The 19,963-nt window shown below is 36.5% G+C and overlaps 1 protein-coding gene across 6 annotated transcripts in view; it reads left to right on the top strand.

Annotated features, from left to right (window-relative positions):
• Positions 1-16,455, top strand: part of LOC122076725 — a 22,281-nt gene extending 5,826 nt beyond the window's left edge. Inside the window, exons 2-9 of one of the 6 annotated variants that reach the window (XM_042642203.1) lie at positions 7,320-7,665; positions 8,348-8,533; positions 9,024-9,111; positions 9,282-9,373; positions 9,547-9,605; positions 15,626-15,776; positions 15,874-15,941; positions 16,043-16,455. In XM_042642203.1, the coding sequence (XP_042498137.1) occupies positions 7,333-7,665; positions 8,348-8,533; positions 9,024-9,111; positions 9,282-9,373; positions 9,547-9,605; positions 15,626-15,776; positions 15,874-15,941; positions 16,043-16,127 (1,062 nt within the window). In that variant the 5' untranslated portion in view covers positions 7,320-7,332 and the 3' untranslated portion in view covers positions 16,128-16,455. Of the gene's footprint in view, positions 1-7,319; positions 7,666-8,295; positions 8,534-9,023; positions 9,112-9,281; positions 9,374-9,546; positions 9,606-15,625; positions 15,777-15,873; positions 15,983-16,042 lie in introns of those variants that run through there. The other 5 variants (XM_042642205.1, XM_042642204.1, XM_042642208.1 and 2 more) reach the window with 5 other exon arrangements.
• The last annotated feature ends 3,508 nt before the right edge of the window (positions 16,456-19,963 follow it).

The following is a 19,963-nucleotide window of genomic DNA, read 5'->3' as shown; positions in this document are numbered from 1 at the left end:
TTTATATTATATGTTAATATGTTATGATGATTGATGATTGATGATTGATGATTGATGATTGATGATTGATGATTGATGAAGATGAACTTAGTTTATTCACTTTATTGATTTGTTTTCTTGATGAATATCTTACATTGGTAGGAATATGAACATTTAATATTTATTTAACATATGAGTAATAGGATTCAACTAGGATTTGAGCCAAATAGATTGGTTTTATAAAAAAATTACACATGAACGCTTTAGTCGATAAGGCGACGCTTTATGCCCTCCTTATCGCTAAGGCGTTCTGAAAGACCCTCAAACTCCTCCGTCGCCTTACCGCCTTAAAAACTATGGTTTGAACGGAAAAAACTGTTGAAACTCATTAATATTTATAAATAAACTATTTTTAACCATTTGTTCTTTATTGGGTTTTAATGATTAAGAAGCATATTTGAACGTGGGTGAGTGAGGAAAAGAGCCAGCTATATGATGGGGTTAGTGTCCTATATGAGTTGTAAATGCAGAATAGACCATATTGTGACGACCTTACTTTTTGTAAAGCAACTCAGCTTTATACCAACTAAATGGGGTTGGCTACATGGATCTATGTAAAGACAAAAAGAGCAGTAAAAGGAAAAGAACACAAATAATAGTAACTCAGAAAAATCTCACCTAAATGGGGTCGGCTATATGGATCCTTACCATCCAATCGGCTTTATTCATGGTTATACCTAGGATAAAACCTAAACTATGCAAGTCTTTCCTCACTATTTTTTTTATAGTCATTTTAGGCTGGCCCCTAGTTCTTTTAGTTCCTTCAACCTGAATTAGGTCACTCCTTACTGTTCATCTCAAGGCCTCCGTTGAATATGTCATGCCACCTCAAATGACTTTTGCAAAGCTTATCATGAATAGGGTGAACTCCCAAATCAGCTCTAACATGATCATTCTTTACTTTATTCTTTCTAGTTTTGCCACATATTCAGCCCAACACCCTCATCTTTGTTATACATAGCTTATTTATATGACAATTTCATAACTGCCCAACATTTTGGCCTATATAGCATGGCCAGTCATACAACAGCCTCATAGAATTTTTCTTTAAGCTTTAAAGGAATACGTCGGCTAGTGACGGTCACACAACTCTCCAGACTTACCTCTATATTTCATTCATCCCACTTTAATGTTCCGTGAAATGTCATCCTTTATATCTTTTTTATTTATGGTTGACCCTTGATGTTCAAAATAATTGCTTTGCAGCATATCTCCTCATTTTTTACCATTTTGTTATCCATCATAGTAACTAATGTTACACATCATATACTCCGTCTTCGTTCTACTTATCTTAAAACCATTAGATTCTAAGGTTGATCTCAATTAACCCAACTTGGCATCAATCCTTGCTTTTATCTCATCTATTAAAACAATGTCATCAACAAAGAGCATACACCGTAGTACCTCGTCTTGAATGTTTTCGGTTAAATCATCCTTGATATTTTTTGTAAAACAATATCTATTAATTTGAAGTACAACTAATATTGTATAATTTTGTATTGTATTTCCACTTTATAATTTTTGAAATTTCAAACCAATACAACTTATTTTTCTGTTGAGTAATTCCTATACAACATTTTTGGTTGAGACAAATGAGGCCTAAGGCTTTACTTCCTTGCTTTCTCAAATGAAAGAAAAGCAAAAGAAAAGACACATTTTCTTTCACTAGTTGCTAGCTTGCTAGAAAATTCATGTGAAAGTATAATACAAGATCCATCATTTCCTTTTGTCTATGAATTGTGTTTAGCTATGCCCCACTTTGTGAGAGGGAGAGGAGAAACCCCTTATGACCAGTTTTCTCACAATTTCTTTTTCCCTCTAGTTTCCCATGAAACAAATAAAGACACAAAGCCAAGAATAACCTTTCCTAATAACAATTATTTTTTGTTCGGTTTACCCCATTTATCTAACCAAATGGTTGCATTTCCATTTTTGCTTTTCCATATTGCGAAGGAAAGCAAGTAATCAACCAAATGTAGCTTGAGGGAGAATACCATGATTATTACTTTTTTCTTCATCCAATTTACATGATACTTTGTGGTTAGCGGGACATCTTTTTAATACCATGATACGTTCATTCACTATTGCAATCATTCAACCTAATTTAGTTGTATCCCTAAATGGGGTCGTCTATAAGGATCTTTCTCCAATAAGCTCTATTTAGAGCCATATTTGTTATTAGTCTTAAGCTATTTATTTTCCCTTTTGTTGTGTATGTTGATGACATTATTATCTTCGCGAATGACACTTGTGGGATTGAAGATGTCAAGGCGTATTTACATTAACATTTTTAGATGAAAGATTTACAATTTGTTTCAAAGAAAGTATGTGACCAATCTTCTATCTAAGCGGCACGTGGGCTCTAAGATTGTTGATAATCCTATGGATCCTAATCTGAAACTTAGGGCGTGTGATGACAAAAAATTGTGGATAACCATTAGTACAAACAATTGGTTGGGATACTTATTTATCTTACTATTAGGTGATTAGATATTTCATTCGTCGTTGGTGGTATTAGTTAGTTTATGGAAAATCCTAAACAAACATCATTGGGATGTTGCATGTTTCATTCGAGATATCTTAAAGGTACACCTAAGTAAGGTCTTATTTGTTGAGTTTTGTCATTTTTTTTTCAACTCTCGTTCTTTCCTAACGCTCGCGAGAATAATAGGAACCCTATCAGTGCCACCGCTTGAAGCAGCCTGGCCTCCTGCCGGGCTTCTCCCCCTCCCCCTCCCCCTCCCCCTCCTTCCTCTTCTTCTTCCCTCATCCTCTCCCTCTCCCTCGCATCCTCTGCTCTCCTTCCTGTTCTTCTTCTCACATGTTCGGGAGGTCGCGATCCACCCTAGCCGCCTCCCCATTCTTTCCACTCCTGTCTCTGATCCTCCCTGCTAGAATTGCTGGGTCCTTCCGCCGGCGAGCTCTAGGCTTGCCGTTGCTCTTACTCGAGTTGCTGCTTTGTTTGAGCATAGCTAAGTCACCGTCCGTTGCTCTGACCTGCTCTCGAAATGACTCATTGGATCCTCCCCCTTCGCCAACGCTCGCTGGGTATGTTGGTGCTCATCCTTGAGTCCCTATGCTGTTCGAGTGTGCTTTGGTGCCGCTAACCTAGCCATGCTCTCTTCTTGATCCATGGCAGACCAACGTTGTCTCAATGATTTTGGCAAGCTCTTTGCATGGCTTGCAACCTGTAAGGTTGCCAGTCATGTTCTCCCTACAACCGCCTCGTCGATGCCCTCCAAAGGGCCCACGCCCCCCTTCGCGGATGTCTCCTCTGCGAGGCCAGATTCTCTCTTGGCCGTGGCCCTCCGTAGGGCCCGTGCCTTGTCGCCGTGCCTGCCTTTTTCGTTGGAACTCCGATTCAGGAAGTTGAAGTATTGAGACTTGTTGGTAGGGTTTGGTGGAACGCTACCTCCAAATTTCCTAGTTTGCCCCCTCCTCTCCTTGGGCTTTTGGGTTCCTGTTCAGCCCATGTGGGCTTTTGAATTGTAAGTTGTTGGGCTTTTGGCTCTCTTGTTTTTGCCCTTGTGGGCCTTGTGTTGTTTTAGACATGTCACATCCACTCCTCAAGCCCACTGAGCCTTGGTTGTTGCCCTTTTGGACTTTGGTTACCCTTATAGGGTTTGTAATCTCCCTTGGGGGATATATTTTCCCTCCTCCTTTTAATGCATTTATTAATTCACCCAAAAAAGAAGGTCTTATTTGTTGGCATCATGTTCATACTATTATTGTAGGAACTCTGATGTTGATGCACCATCATAAATCTACCATTGGATATTGTACGTTTGTTTGTGGTAACTAGGTGATATGTTCACTAAGGCGTTGTTTAGGCCCCATATTTTTTAGTGGTGGTTATAAACTGAGCATGGGAGATGTGTATGCTCCAAGCTTGAGGGGAAGTGTTATATTGTCTGCATATGAGGTCTTCTTTTATGTCTTTATTATTGGTTGGGTTTAATTTTAATTAGTTGTAATTATGTTAAGGTGTTATTATTTGTAATTTACATCTTATGAAGTTATGCATGTTAAGTTAATTGTAACGCACATGAATGGATTAATGGTAGTGGACGTAATGCACGTGAGTGGCTATTGGTTTCCTTGTGATTGTGGGCTTTATGCTGGTGCATTGAATCTCTATTCACAGATACCGCTGGCTCGAGTTGTGGGTTTCATTTTTAGTCTTTAATGCGGAGTTGTGTGTTGCGTTACATAATTGTCAATGTGGAGTTGTGTGTTCGAGTTGTTACTTTTATGCTTAGTGGGACTATCGAAAATTCGTTATCTCATTCCTCCTTTTATGAAAGTACGTTGGGTGATGGATTATTTTGGTGGTGGACGTAATGCATGTGGGATGCTTTGGCATGACCGATCTATATGGTATGTCAGGTAGACAACCGGTACCTTATTATAGTCTGTCGTCATTAGCCTGTGGCTGATTTGTAGTGGTGCGTTAGGTTGGCAACCGACACTTATTATAATTAGCTATAATCCGTCAATCTTTTTGTATGGATCCTTGCACTCGTCCTTGCTTGGAATCCCCATGTAACCGACCCTATTAAGTTGGGATAAGGTTTTGGATGATGTTGTTGGTTGTTGTTGAAGTTATAAGTATGTGGACCTTGGCTCATGGTAGGGATCCCACTTCCTCGCATATGTTGTACTGATTTCTTGGTTCTTATATTGTTATAATTACAACCTTCTAAAATGCTATTACTTGTATAGTTTTCATTTATTAAGTTGTAAAAACAAATTTTCCATTTCTGTTTAATCTCCTCTTCACTTGTTAATACATCATCATCTTCATTTATAATGTATCTAATATGGCTGAAATCTCTACTGTTCATGTACTTCGGACACCCTAATTCACTATTGCAAACAATTACTCATTTATAAAGATGGTGCATTAATAGTATGGGGAATTTAATATGGTGGTAGTAAATCTACTTAGGGAGATTTTGAAAGAACAATTTTCATTGATTGGCTGATCAGTGCAATAACAAACTCCTTGAAAAGTGAGGTTTGTTGAATTGATAATCTTTATGGGACTAAGTATTTCAAGCTACACTTGATAGAAGAGAGACTTGGTAATATATGAAAGATTTGACAGTATCAGTTCTATTTGGCTACAATATGTCCATTTTACCAAGCTGAAAAATAAAATTTAGGAAAAGTTTGAAGTTGAAGTAGTAGTAATATGAATACAATATATGCTGGGATGTCCCGTAATATTTTATATGTTTCTGTTCCAATGAAAGCCCTAGCCTTCCTGTCAAAAACAGAAAATAAGCTTTATGTAGGGATATGTCGTAAACATTTGTTGTTCTCATCATCATTTTTTGGATTTTACAAAAAAACTAACTCTTATTTGGCCTTACCACTTGACCCCTGCCTCTAATTGAAACATGATATTTATTATTCTCCATGATTCCCTAACCCTTTTCTTCTAGTCGCTTATCCCTCTCTTATTGGTGTTATTTGTTTTGCGGAATTTCTTACAGATCTGAGTTAAATATGATAACCATTTGATTGAATGTTGAAGTTTTACCAAGTTAGTGGCAAGTGCTGCCCATTGTAGGTGAAGAAATAATACTTATCAAGTTTTTGATTCTTTTCTTCTTGGCCTTAGGTGTTGCAGATAAATCAAAAAGTGGGCTTATTTAGTGAAAATAAGCCTTGAGTTAGGTTACATGTGTGTTGGGCCTTTTCTCCAAGGGGTTTTTTTTTTTTGTACTTAAATGGACAATGCAAGATTTATTAGTTTTGGGGTATTCAACAGGTTTATTTTCGTTTTTTTTTATTGTAAAGTTTCTCTTGGATTAAGAGTAATTTATTCTATTTTGATCTGGTTATCTTTTTCATATTGGTTAAGTCTTTAGGTCGTGTAGAGCTCTTCTATTGGCAGGATGATGTAATGAGTCAGAGTGGACCTTTCCTATTGGTTGGATGATGGAAGGCCTTATTTTCTATTGGGTTGGATGATGGAACGTCTTATTTCCAATGGTTGGATGATGGAGGTCGGTCTTATTGGTTGGATGATGGAACATACATTTCATTTCCTTTTGATTGGATGATGTAAATTTTCTCTTAAACCAATCACAAGCTTTTGGAGTAGCTATAAGTACATGTCCTGGCATTATAGTTGTCAAGATGACTAGGTGACCCAAGGCATTGGAGGGGTTGCTTGGGGACAAGGCATCCACCTAGACGTGCATTAATGATATGTAATATATAAATGATAATCTTATATAATTATGTTTATTTACAACATAGGAGTCATATCCATGCATTATTATATATTTATGCGTATAATAAATGAAGCCAAGGATATAGTATAAGAATATTCGTAAAAACACAAAGCAATAAACAAAAATCAACGGAAACTCATGATGTTTAAACACATGTTGTCACCTTGGACCTAAGAAAGAGCTTGGACGCCTAGGCAATGCCTTGACAACTATTACAGGCATGCGGGCCCCCACAATGGTTTAAAGAATAAAATTTTCAGTTTCTTAAATCTGAGGTCTGTGATTCAGAGCTATCTTTGTGGATCAAATGAAGCCCCACTTTGCAAGCAACAGTTCATCAAACAGAAAGTAGAAAGTATTCTTTGTGCAAAGGGGTATAGCATTTATCGAATCGACTTGAGATTCTGGGACATATGTGCTGTACCCCGATGGCTCCCCTGTGAACATAATTATTATTTTTAAAAATCAAATAAAAAAAAATTCAACAGAGTTGTGAGTAGCATTCCTGTAACTTTGAGAGAATCTTCAAAATTAGGTCTGAGAGTAGTAATCTGGTAAGTATGGAGATGCTGTGAGAGTCAAATGAATTTCATGGTTTGGCCTCTTAAAAGGTAAAAAAAGAGAAAGAAAGAAAGAAAAGGGGGGGGGGGAGCCAAGCTGTAGCCTTGTGCTCTCTTTACATTTGTCGTTTTGTTCATGGTATGATTTATTTGAGTTGACTGTTTTTGTGCAAACTATTCATCAGTCCCTCTTGGAAGATGTTCTTGATTAATCCATATGATAAAATTCCAAATTTTCACCCACTTGCTTGTGCTCTCTTTACATTTGTCATTGTGTTCATGGTATGATTTGTTTGAGTCGACTGTTTCTGTGCAAACTATTCATCAGTCCCTCTTGGAAGATGTTCTTGATTAATCCATATGATAAAATTCCAAAATTTCCCCCACTTGCTTAGTTTATTGAATGCTACCCTTCCCTCCTCCCCATCCCCAAAAGAAAAGTCTAAACTGATAAAAAATAATCTGTTTTATGCAGTGTTAGCAGGCTTATGATGTCAGAAGCTTCAGTTCCTCATGCTGAACATAAGGAACCTGGACCTAATTACTTTGGTTACCATATGCGGGAAATAGTTGGGTTTTTATCTCAAAATGAGGAATTTCTTTCACCATTCTCCTCTCAAACTCATGACTTATCTGCGATGTGTGCAAAGCCCAAAGCTGAGGGCATACGTGATGACTGTGGTATAGAATCAAAGAAAATTGCTACTTCCAGTTCTTTATTTGCTGATGGCATAGGAGCTGGATTACCAGACTTTAAGAGAGAAAGATTAAAGGCATCTCTCAAGGAAAGTGTGCTATTACTGAATCAAGAAGTTGATGAGGTATATTCAAATGCTTTATTCCTTTCTTGTATATGTGGATGCAACGTCTATATCAATCTGATTTGACATGGTTTATGGGGCCTGCTGACATATTCTGGTGACGAAGGGTCATCTTGCTTGGAGCATATTGCAGAAATGCAAGGCGGAAACGAGTGAACTTGAATAGGCAGAAGATGCCAGTGTGTTAATTTTGGTGACAATTTATGATACCCTACATATTTTTGGGGATTGTAGCACCTGTCAAGGTGGTTCAGTGAGGTGGATTGAGTGGGCATTATGTATGATATATAGAGTACAACAATATTTTTGGTGGAATTCTACCATAATGTGTATACGTGTTTGTCTACGTATGCTATGTGGGTCTCAAGAAAATTTCCTGGATTTTCCTGTGGCCTTCTAGGATTTCATTCAATTGAGTGCTGGTTTTTTATTCACCATTGTTCAGACGACCGTATGATATGACCCAAAAAAGATGTTTCGATTTTCACTAGTCGAACTTATTTTCATAAAATGTTTTTTTTTTTTTTTTTTTTTTTTGTATATATATAAATATTAGAATATTGAATAGTGTGGATGCTTTCTTGATTTCATGTCATTCATTTCTAGCAAACATGTGCCACCTCATGATAGGTCTCCCAATGCTCAAGAGTTCTATGCCATTGATATAACAGCATGAATGCAGATGGTAGCTCCTGTTATGGCTATGTGCAAAATAAAAACACATCTAAGGGAAAAAGACGGTTTACCAAGCAGTTCAAGTGTATCCAGTGCGGAATTGAGCCAACCTTCATGTAAGAAGCAGAAGAAATCCTCTTCCCCTTCATTGATTGGTAGCAAAATGCCTGCGGAGACAGCAGGTTGTGAAGGGGTCTGTATCATATGCTGCTGCTCCTTGTATTAATTTCTACATCTTCTTCCCTGCATTTATTTTTAGATTACTGGTATTAACTTTATTTTAAGCATAGAACTGAAAATTGCCACAGCTGGGCACATAATTGATACAGTGAGGAAACTGAATTTTATTGGGAAAAACATCACGATGATATGCAAGGACGTCGCTATGAAAACTTAAGGCACTAGTTGCACCAAATGTGCTAAGGGGTAGTGTTGGAGTTTATGTAATAGGGGTAGTGTAGGACCTATTTTTATATTATATTGTCCTAAGTTGTATTTTTCCTTTCACCTCCCTAGGGAAGTCTATGTAATATTCCTTAGACTTGTTTGAACTTAACATATGTGGGAAAGAGCAAGAATCCTACCCCACGTTTTACTCTCATTTCCCTTCTTCTCTTCCTCTCTTCTCTCTTCTTCCCTCATCTCTAACCTTAGTCCTCCTTATTTCTAACTGCATCATGCAGAATAAGGCACACACATGTGCATGCATCATGCAGAGAAGACGCTCGGTGTGCTTAGCTAACCTGGAACTCATAAAAATTCTTCTTAGTGATCATTTAGTTCGAAATCAACTTGCTTATGGTTTGGTTTCAAATGCATAAATTTCTTTTAGTGTTGTTCGTAACTTAGAAGATCGCCTACTTTTTCCTAAAAAAATAAAATAAAATAGACAGTGAGGGGGGGCACTGACTTCCCCTCCCCCTTTTTTCTTCTCATCTTGCAGGTGGATGACGATCTGCGGGTTATTCTAGAATTTGGTGGATTGGAGGTTGAGGAAACTATTAAGAAATATTCTGATGAATTATTTGCAAAGGTAAACTCTTGAGTTCCTTCGAAGTTGAAAATTCAAATGGGCAAGCAGAAATCTGTGTAATCATGCGGATTATTAAGTGCTGTTTTGAGTCATTTGTGTGACGGGCATGTGCTATATCAGGAATCTTCAAGGTACTATGTTTGCCACACTAAAGTCAAGTCTTCTATTTTCAGCTAGGGCACATGGAGCAGCAGCTTGAAGAACTTCTAGATATTGTGATGTCAAAGAGCAGGTATAATGCTTTTCATTCTGCTATGATAGATTGAGTACCCTAAAGTAGGGGAAAAAATGAATACAAAGTGATTCTTCACAATTTTCAATTATATATTTCCTATTCCATAGGTAGATGCAGTTAGTTAGGTTTCTGAGGTATTAGGAAATGAAAATACATGTAGATGAACACAACCCATAAAAACATGTTACTCTGCGGGCATTGCCTGGACGGGTTAATGTCTGTTGGTCTCTTAAGGATACTCTGTGCTATCAGGATTCAAGGTATGCATGTAGACAATGACATATACAGAGAGAAGGTTCCCTAAAAGGTAGCGTGGCCCCTGCAACAGCATGGGGACCAACGGGAGAACATACGGAAGCATAAACAGCTGCGGGATTTCCGTTTTTCATGGGGACAGGGGTAGTCACAGGGGTAGTCATTTCACCCCTCCTGTGTCTCAGTGTAGAGGTCACACTGCCTTCTAGGCTTTTATATATTGGAAAAAGAAAGGTAACCTGCTGGCGCAGGCCCATGCCAGCGTGCAGGCCAATGGGAGGTAATGCAGGAGCATCTACTACTTATTACTCTTTTTTTTTTGATTTCCTATTTTAGTTGTACTCCAACATCCTCTTTGTACTGCATTTACTGAATAGTAATTTACTTCTTATTACTCTTTGATGTCCCTTAACCATTTATTTTCTTGATTTTAGTTAATGTCTTCATTTTAACTTTGATCTATATTTTCTTTGTTCAAATTACTTAAGTATTTTTTTTTTTAATTGGAATGTATGGTTTAGGATACTTTGTATAATTAATGATTTAATGTTGGCAATGGGAGGAAGTAGTTATTTGTTGATAGAATAGAGGAGAGGTCAATAATGACTTAGTTGTTAAGTGACAAAAGATGTGTCTTTTGACTGTATGGCAGATATGGCCCCTGGAGCCTGGTAGAGTAAAATGGGGGAATAGGATTCATGTGGCTGACCGTTGAGCCAAGTGGTTGGTATACAACTTAGTTGAGTTAGTTTAGTTATGGGGCTAAGATGTAAGATAATCCTACCTCCAGAACCCCGCTTTTATACATTTTTGGCCTGAAATTAGTCCACTCTTGTTTTTAAATGTATAATTTTTAGCTTGTTTTGTGAACCTGATGCTGCTGCTAGGAGAAATCTAGGCATCTATTCTGACAGCAGTGTAATGTTATATGAACCAATAATAAATGAGCGCAAATGAGAGTCCTTAACATGGATAGAACTTCAGGCTCCATTTGGTTGCAACTTGCAAGGGAAGTGGGGATAGGGGAATTGAAGAGAATGGTTGTGAAGGGAAATATTTTACTTCCTAGAGAAATATCTTTATTTTCTTTGTAATAATGAAACCTCAAAAGTGATTTTTCTAGTAAAATATATTTCACTTCCTCAGAAAATATTTGCATTTCCCTTGGAAGCAAATGGTTCCTTCAGGCAATGTTTGGTTGCAAGGAAAATGGGAAATGGGAAAGGGAAAGGAAGTGAAGGGAATTTTTTTTCCCTTTTGAGTCATTTGGTTGCAACAGAAATGCAGTGAAATTAAATTACCAGAGTTGTTTGGTTGGATGGAAAATAGATGTAAAATTTTAAAAAACTTGTAATCCAACCAAACTTGCTGAATTGTAACCAATTACACCCCTTTATTCTTTGGTAATTAATCCACACTAGATCCACTGACCTCTTCTCAGTTCTCATAGCCTTAAAAGCTCTCATCTTTTATTTTAAAGTTCCAATCATTCTTAATCTCTCTGCCTCTCAGTTCTAAATACTAAATTCTACTCAGTTCTTTAAAGTATTGTACCCTTCTTGCGGTGCCATATGCAACTGATCTCCAGTCCCATTACTGTTTATATGAAACCATTTTTCTCAAATTGCATCTCTTGATGATTTGAGGCATTGACTAAGAGTAGGATCTTTACTTCACAGATTTAGTAAATGTGTCTCGGCTCGGCCACACCAATCAGATAAAGAGAGAGAATTTGGTAGCTCTGAATAATCAAGAGAAGATTTGATAAGCTTCCACAAACAGGGGAATATATGGTTGAGCAAGTTTCAAGCAAACATGACTCCGGAAGAAATTTATCGAGGAGAAAAAAAGTACACAGTAGTTTAGAAACTACAGAGAATTAGAACAACAAAACAACCAACACCTCCATAGAAATTAAAACTTACTTGGAGCTTCTTACAGGAGCCTCTATATGGATTATGGACAGGTAGCTAGTGTTCTCCTCAAAGTTCAAACAGTAGTAGAACAGCTAGACTGAACTCACAGGAGCCTGATACAAAGTCCTTGAATTGATAAAAATTTCAAGGACTGCCAAGGTCCTTGAGTTGTAGGGTTGACAAAATTAAAAGAAATCTCTTCTTACATTAGAATCAGAATTTTATCACCATCAAGTATGGCAGATCTAAAATTTGAGGGAATAATAGGTTATCAAAATTAAAAGTCTTAAAGCACTTTCCTTTTCCTTAAACTCCATCCCTTCCCCCCAAAGAACACATATTAACATACATTTTTTTGTTTTTTTGGGGATAAATTATTAACATACATTCTCAATCAAGCTTGAAACACCATCCCTTCCCCCAAAATGTGAGAGGAAAAAAAAAAAAAAAAACTCAAAGAACGAAGGAAAGGAGATGATACCCTACCAGGGCCTGTAGATCACAAGAAAGAAGATATCAACAAAAGAGAGAAAAATATATATTATCAGAGGGAACAGAGAGCAGTTGAGTGAGGCACCTGGCCTATTCAGGTTTTCAGCTTACTTGGGTCAGTTGGGACAGCTTGGGCAGAACTTGCGAAATGACAGGTCCTTAAGGCTTGACTCTTCCTCTGGAAGTAGCTGTTGACAGCATAAGACCAGTGAGCCTTCACAGTGTTGGGCTGGTGACAAGCCTTTGAAAGATCGGTTAGCAGCTAATCTGAGGCCTTCTGAGAAGCTGTCACTTACATCTCTCATAAAAACAAACCAGTTTGCACCTAGAAAAATCCACACACAAAAAAAAAGGGGTCAGACCATCAATACAAACCAGGGAAAAACTACCAACAAAAAAACCACAGATCTTGACACAGAAAAATCTACAGAAAGGAAGAAATAAAATAAGAATTTATCCATAATTACAGATAAAATACAGTCTAGAGCACAAACAAAACCGTTTCAGCTATATGAAGTATAAATTAAAAATGACCCAAAGTCCTAACAAAATGTAATGGAAATACTGAGTCCAAACAAGGAAAACAGAGAGGGAGAAGAAGAATTTTTGGGGTGGGGAGTTGGGGTGGGGTGAAGAAAGCCCATGTTCAAAGGAGGAAATAGGAAAAGTTAAAGGGTCCTAGAGACCATTCATCATATTGCGGAAGCAAGGGAAGAAATTCAAAGAGACGAAGCTGAAGATACTCTGAAAAATGTAGGGCGATAAATTTAAGAACCATGGGGCCAAAATAAAGAAACAAGGTTGTAAATCACTAGCAAAGAAAACGGTTGAACCCTTTTAAAATGGGTCAAGAAGAAAGGTCCACAGACTAGCCAAGCGATGCTCCATTAATTGTGTAATGAGAAATTAAAAAAAAAAAATCCTTTTTAAGTCTTCAAACTTGGGTTCTGAATTCCTCCGTTTTCATATCATGGAATAACCTGAAAGCATCACCATAATTTCTACCCTAAACATACCCAGAAATCATTGATGTCCAAGAAACAAAATCTCTATGATACATTTCATCAAGCACTTGACGAGCAGGACCAATACACCCGTGCTTCACGTACATCTCAATCAATGTGTTGCAAAAATACACGTCGGATTGAAAACCCATTTGGATTGCAAGAGAGTGAACCATTTCTCCGTATCCAATGCTACGAATATTGATCACATTTTGATTTAAATTGAACAAAATGAAGAAAGAAATCAAACCTGATATTTACAGCTTCGAGTGAGAATCAATGCAGTGTCGCAAGCGAGGTTGAGAATCTCCTCTTCGTTGGATTTGAGATTCCAAATTCTTCTCCCAAGGAAGAGAATGAATAGCCCAGCTACGAGCAAACCAACAAGGTGAGAAGGGAAGTGAGTCTCCTCCTTTTGCCTCTGAGCTTCTTCAGGCGAGGGATTTTTGCTTTTCCGGTGAGAGTCGCTAGCGGGGTGTGAGAGAGATTGTGAGAGTAGGGTTTTAATTTTTCTTCAAATTTTTGTAGGGAAATAACAAGGGAAAAATTTTGATGTATAAGTGAAAAAAAATGCACATGTAAAATCATAGTTTTTAAGGTGGTAAGGCGACGGAGGTGTTTGAGGGTCTTTCGGAGCGCCTTAGCGATACGGTGGGCATAAAGCGTTACCTTATTGACTAAAGCGTTCATGTGTAATTTTTTTATAATGCCAATCTATTTGGCTCAAATCCTAGTTGAATCCTATTATTCATATGTTAAATAAATATTTAAGGTTCATATTCATACCAATGTAAGATATTCATTAAAAAAACAAATCAATAAAGTGAATAAACTAAGTTCATCTTCATCAATCATCAATCATCAATCATCATAACATATTAACATGTAATATAAATACATAAAAATGAAACAAAATTATAAATGTAAAGAAAAAAAAACATAAAAAATACAAGTATTTATTATATTTACCTCTATGATGTCACAATGAGTGCCTAAGCCCTAAGGTCATCTATTATATTTCTACTCCTATCAAAGAAGAATGAAGCTCACTGTTGCCGGAGCAAAATGATCGCTTGGATCAGTGGTTCTTCCTTGTTCTTTGATTCTTTCTCAAAGCCCTTTCTTAAAACCCTTGACAAAATTCAAACCTTGTTTGTGAATCGTGTTTTTGTTTTATTTATTTTGGTTATTTTTGGTGGAGTAAAGTTGATCCCATACATCTCAAGTGTTAATAAAGCCATACACCTACCAATAAAAAATCTATATTTGGAATCTTCATTAAGTAATTTTAAAATGTGTTAAAAACCCCATAAGGCGCCATTTCACGTAAGGCGGAACACTGCCTTACCATCGCTAGACCGCATCGCCTTACTAGTGCCTTAAAAACTATGTGTAAGATATATTTCCCTTGCAATCAAACATCTAAACTTATTCCCCCTGGGAAAATATTCCACTTAACATAAAAAAATTGCATTCCTTTTGCAACCAAACAAAGCCTCAAGGAATAAAATGAAATGGATTTTGTATATGAGATATCATGGAAGGGGTGGGAAATTTAAACAAGACAACTGAATTGCAAGTCTTGGTTTTGATTTACGTGTGATGCGAGGTTGTGATTTACACATGTTTTATTGAGGAATAATTTGATATATTGTGCTTACCATGCTTACTTCTAGTTTCTAGCCTGGTAGGCTGAATGGACTGTGCTTCTGAACATTTCCCTTCTACCATAACTGAAGTTTGCTTGCTTGCTTTACTTGCGTTCTTCCATCTGTTTGTTTTAATTTATGTTATGTGATAGAGTTTGCAAGTGAGTGATGATTTTGAGGAGGGGATGATTTTATGTGATTTTTAATGTATGTGTGCACATAGTATCTATGGGTGGCCCACCTAGTGTCATGTTGAAGTGTGATATGGAAATTCTAACCATTGGATATTTATGATAGTTCAAGCATTGGCATGCATCCCTTGGTAGTTGGTACTTGGTAGTCATAGATTTTTCAATGCTGTATTCTGCCACTTGATCAGATTCCATTTGGGTTGAAACTTGACACGAGTTGGGGACCTTCAAGTCTAGCTGTCGTCAAAAGTTCAGGCCTTGCCTCCATCTCACCTGGCACATGGCAGTATGGCACAACTAAGTGGGCTGTCCATGGATACCATATTCATGAGTTTCTGTCCATAAAACCTGTTCCCTTCCCCTCCCCCTCCCCCAAAAAAAACCTCACCTTGATCACCATGAGAACTGATTTTGCTTTATTCAGAGGAGTGGGTCATTTATTGAAAATTTTCTTTTAAAGCTTTTCATGTAACATTTACTTTGAATTTTAAAGGTTCTGCTTGATTCCAGGTCAATGACCATTACTGAGAAGCAAAAGCTTCGCAAGCTTATTCAGGAGCTCCCGTCAAAAAACCTAGACCGCATTGTAGAAATTATCCTGCGCAAGAGGCCACCAGATTGTCAACCTTGCGATGAGGTCTATATTGATTTGGAGACTGAGGTAATTGTAAAAACGGAGCACCATGTCAAACTATTCCTGTTGTCTTTTTCACTTGACAGTTGTGACCTAATTTTGAAGTCCATATGGGTTATTGCAGGATAATGTGACACTTTGGAGGTTGTATTACTATGTTGAGGCAGTTGCAAGTGCAAAAAAGCTCGCATCGTAGGTGGAAATTAAATTTCTGTATGAAGATTTCACCAACGGCTACTAGTATCTTGAGTTTTAAGTATATGCTCAGGGAACCTGTGGTTCTTGAATTTTAGGTGGTTTTGTCAGACTAAAGAAAGCCCTTGTCATGTGGAAGGGATAACAGCACCAATTCTGAAGCCTCACGAATGCTTACCATGATGGATCGAAGGCCCCAGACGATCCTCGAAGAATCCTTAGAATGAGAATGGCCTTTATACAAAAGAATAGTTGGATTAAGGAAATGTTGTATATAGAGTTGAGGATGTTTTTTGATGTTGAATTAGGTCCCTTTCTCCTTTGGGGGGGGGGGGGTTCTAAAAGGGTTATTTCATGTTGCGTAATTTTGGGGCATTGTTAGATAAGGTTTCTGTGTTTTTGTGTTTAGAACTTAGATATTAAATTCTCCGAATTATTCGCATATAATTCTGAGAAACAGAATTTTACGAATAATTCTGTCTAATATCAAATAAAAAATTCTTGAATTTTATAGACTTTTTAAAAATTCACAAATAATTCGGTCGAATTGAATTTTATCTGAATTATAACCCATTTTTATCCCATGTTTAAGAAAAAAAAAAAATTCCTTTATCTTGTATAAGTTAGTAAACCTTTAGAAAATAATGTGGTTATTATGTATTTATTATCTTAATGTTATTATTATTTTTTTTAATTAGAAATCTACAAAGCTTATCTTTCCTGAGGTAATGTTTTGCACTTCTACAAAAAAAAAATCTATCATCCTATTTTGGTTTGATTAAGTTTTACAGTCGTTATTTTAGCTAGTCTTTAAGGTGAACATGCATGGTGGGTGGCGTGGGTCAAGTTGAATTTGTGCTCAGTTCTCCCCTCTCAGTCTTTTTCTCTGATTCAATTATTTGAATAATAGGAAATGAGTTTAGAAAAAAAAAAAAGAGTTAAATATAATATTTTTATTTTTTAAATTTAAAATTTTAATTTTTATATCATTTTTATGTTATGTACATATGATAATTGATAGATAATATGAAACAAGTATTGCAAATATTAAAAATAACATTCGAATTTTTGTCTGCTTTTTATTTTTGTAAATGAATAATTTTCGAATTCGAATTCGAGCTAGAATTTTATTATCTTTGCTTTTTTGATCGATATTTTGAACGAATCGTTGAATTAATGAAACGTATTAATCTAAATAATTCTTTATCCGAATAATTCCCGAATCCGAATTTAATAATTATGGTTTAGAAATAGTAGAAACGACTTTTCACCTTTCTAGAAACAAAAACTTATTTTTTAGTATTTGATAAACCTGTTTCTCGAAATGTTTTTTGTAGGCATAACGCGACTAAAAAATCCAATAGTATCGTCGGATGCTCAAAAGGGAGAAAAGGTTTGGTTGCCTCTTTTTAGGTTTAAATAGTTGCGAGATTTATCGGGTATATCAACCTTTTTTCTCACTCAAATTCATTTCTGGAAACGACGACTTGTTTCGTTAAAGTTGTTTCTATAATTGTAAATAGGCATATATTTTGATTTATGTTTCTAGAAATGGGTGAAATGGAACAACTTTATCAAATGCTTTTTAGGTTATTTATCCGCTTCTGAAACAAGAAAACATAGCAACGACAGAAATGGAACGTTGTCAAACGGTACCTGGATGTTGTATCATCTTTTTACATGTTCTTATCAGTCTGCGACTCTCATTGGCCTAGTGTTGTGGGACTTCTTCTATGGATAACTATGCCTTCATTGAAATCTGCTACGGGGTAAGATGGCATGGCTGACTATCATCTCATTAAACTTCATGAAAGTACTTCCTATTAGGTCAGATGTAAAGTTTAGGAGCTCATCTCCATTCTACAGCAGGTGATGGATTGAAGGTGCCTTGGCCACTGTGCCAAGTAGTTTTCCTAGAAAATTATGCAACTTGTCCACAAAGCATAAGAGCAACAAAAGAAGTGTATCTTAAAGGGTGGTTTAGAAAATATGAAAAAATTTAGTAGGGTATTTGGGAACCCAAAGTGGAAGTGAATTATTTCATCTTCTTGGCTATGAGCCCGGGTAGTAAGAATTGAATTTAGCTACTACTCAAGCAGCAGCAAATTTTTTTTCCTTCTCTAGCAGGGGGTGGCTGGAGAGCACCAGTTAAATACAAAACAGGAGAGAGAAGGAGAAAAACTAGTGGTAGACATCTATATTTTTGGATTGCATTTTTTTTGTATCGAGCGGTGAGGTACAGTGAGCATTGGATAGTTGAGAGCATCTGGGCACATGTCCTAGGCTCCTAGCTCAGCTACCCTATGCTCACTACACTGGTGCGGCGGTTGCAGATGATTTTTACATCCATATATGAATATATACAACTTTCACGGGATTGTTCAATCAAAAATTAAATGAATAAATAAAAAATCATAGGGTGGGAGCAAAAAAAAAAAAAAAAATTTCACTGGAAGGAAATTTAATTCCTTCTCAAACGTCACGGCTCCATGTAATCGTTGGGTCTTTTTGTAGGAAGATAGCTCTTGTAGTCATGTTTTTTTCCGCTAGAAGTTATTGTAGTCGATAATCTTCCACTTTATTGGTTTCCCTATCCTTTCCATATAAAAAGACAGATGTAACCCTTATTTTGGGGAATAGAGAAACAAAAAGTACTGGCTTTGGCCATGCTCCTGCATGGAGAATCGGAACTTTCCTTCATGGTAAGCATAAGTGGTCTGATGCATACCAATTTGGATTGGATCGATCATATCGTCCAAATTGGTATGAGCCATGAAAGACACTGATCCAAAATTTCAATTTTAATAATGATAATAATAATAAAAAAAGATAAATCCATTTAATCTAGACCGAAACTGATCCAGTACGATCCCCTAAGTCCGATGAGATCTATCCACTTTTTGCCCTTTTTCATTTTGCCATTGGATTTTTGGCATTCACTTTTGGTCAATATGATCAGGTTGTGTCGTTAATTGCCATCAGTTTTTCTTGGCACCCCCAACGGCCCAACCCCACCTCGTTTCCCTGTGAAAAGTAGGAGGTTTCTCATCATAGGCAACATCATATTGTTAAAAGTAAGGGTGTTAATCGGTCCTATTCATATATATTTTGGCTAAAATCATAACTGCACCATTCACTAAATGGTTATACTTTCTGAAACAACAACCATTTAGTAAACGGTTGCATTTTTTGAAACCACAACCATTTAATAAACGGTTTCAATTTCTATGATTTTTAAACGGTTTTGATTTTAATTTATTCCATACGGTTTCTAAACGGTTAGCAATCAGTTTGCTAGTTTATTCACATGTTTGCTAGCAATCTTGAGAATGTGAAATGCAAACCATTATTTTTTGTTAAAACAACCAAACAACTAAACAAAAGAAAACATTTTGATAGAAAATAGTCTCAAGCGCATCTAACAAGTCAGTGAATAATGCTTATAGCAAAGATTTTCTTCTTCTCCCTCCCCCCCTCTCAAATAATGTGTTATAATATTTGAGAATATATATTTAATATACCATAGTATAAGCAAAATTTACATTTTTATCAGTATACATTCTACTTAGTGCGTCGGATTAATTTAATCGGCATTCCAAACAATGAACAAGCTACCTCTAGAATTACTTGTAGGTTTGCAGTACTCAATCTTTAAATCAAATGAAATACTAATGATATTTTACAACTACCTTATTTAATCTTTAAACGGGTTAATCGGATCAATTTTGAAGATTTAAACAGTTCAATTTTTACGATTTCAATTCAACTTGAAACCACGGGTTAAACGACTCAGTTTGGTTTCAACCCGTTTAGCTAATTGGCCTAAGACTTGAAACCATAACCTAACCATTTACTAAACGGTTTTGCGATTTCAATGTAAACGGTTAGGTTCGATTTCGATAAACAATTTTGGTTTCAAATTCACATTCTTAGTTAAAAATGAAGATAATTTCGAACTCGTCAATAAGAGGCGAGACACTTTAAAAAATCAGAATAAAACCAGTAAAATAAGCCATCTA

Source organism: Macadamia integrifolia, chromosome 4, assembly GCF_013358625.1.
Source record: "Macadamia integrifolia cultivar HAES 741 chromosome 4, SCU_Mint_v3, whole genome shotgun sequence".
NCBI lineage: Eukaryota > Viridiplantae > Streptophyta > Magnoliopsida > Proteales > Proteaceae > Macadamia > Macadamia integrifolia.
Note: the sequence above shows the minus strand (reverse complement) of the source record. Positions and strands in the feature narration are given on the sequence as shown.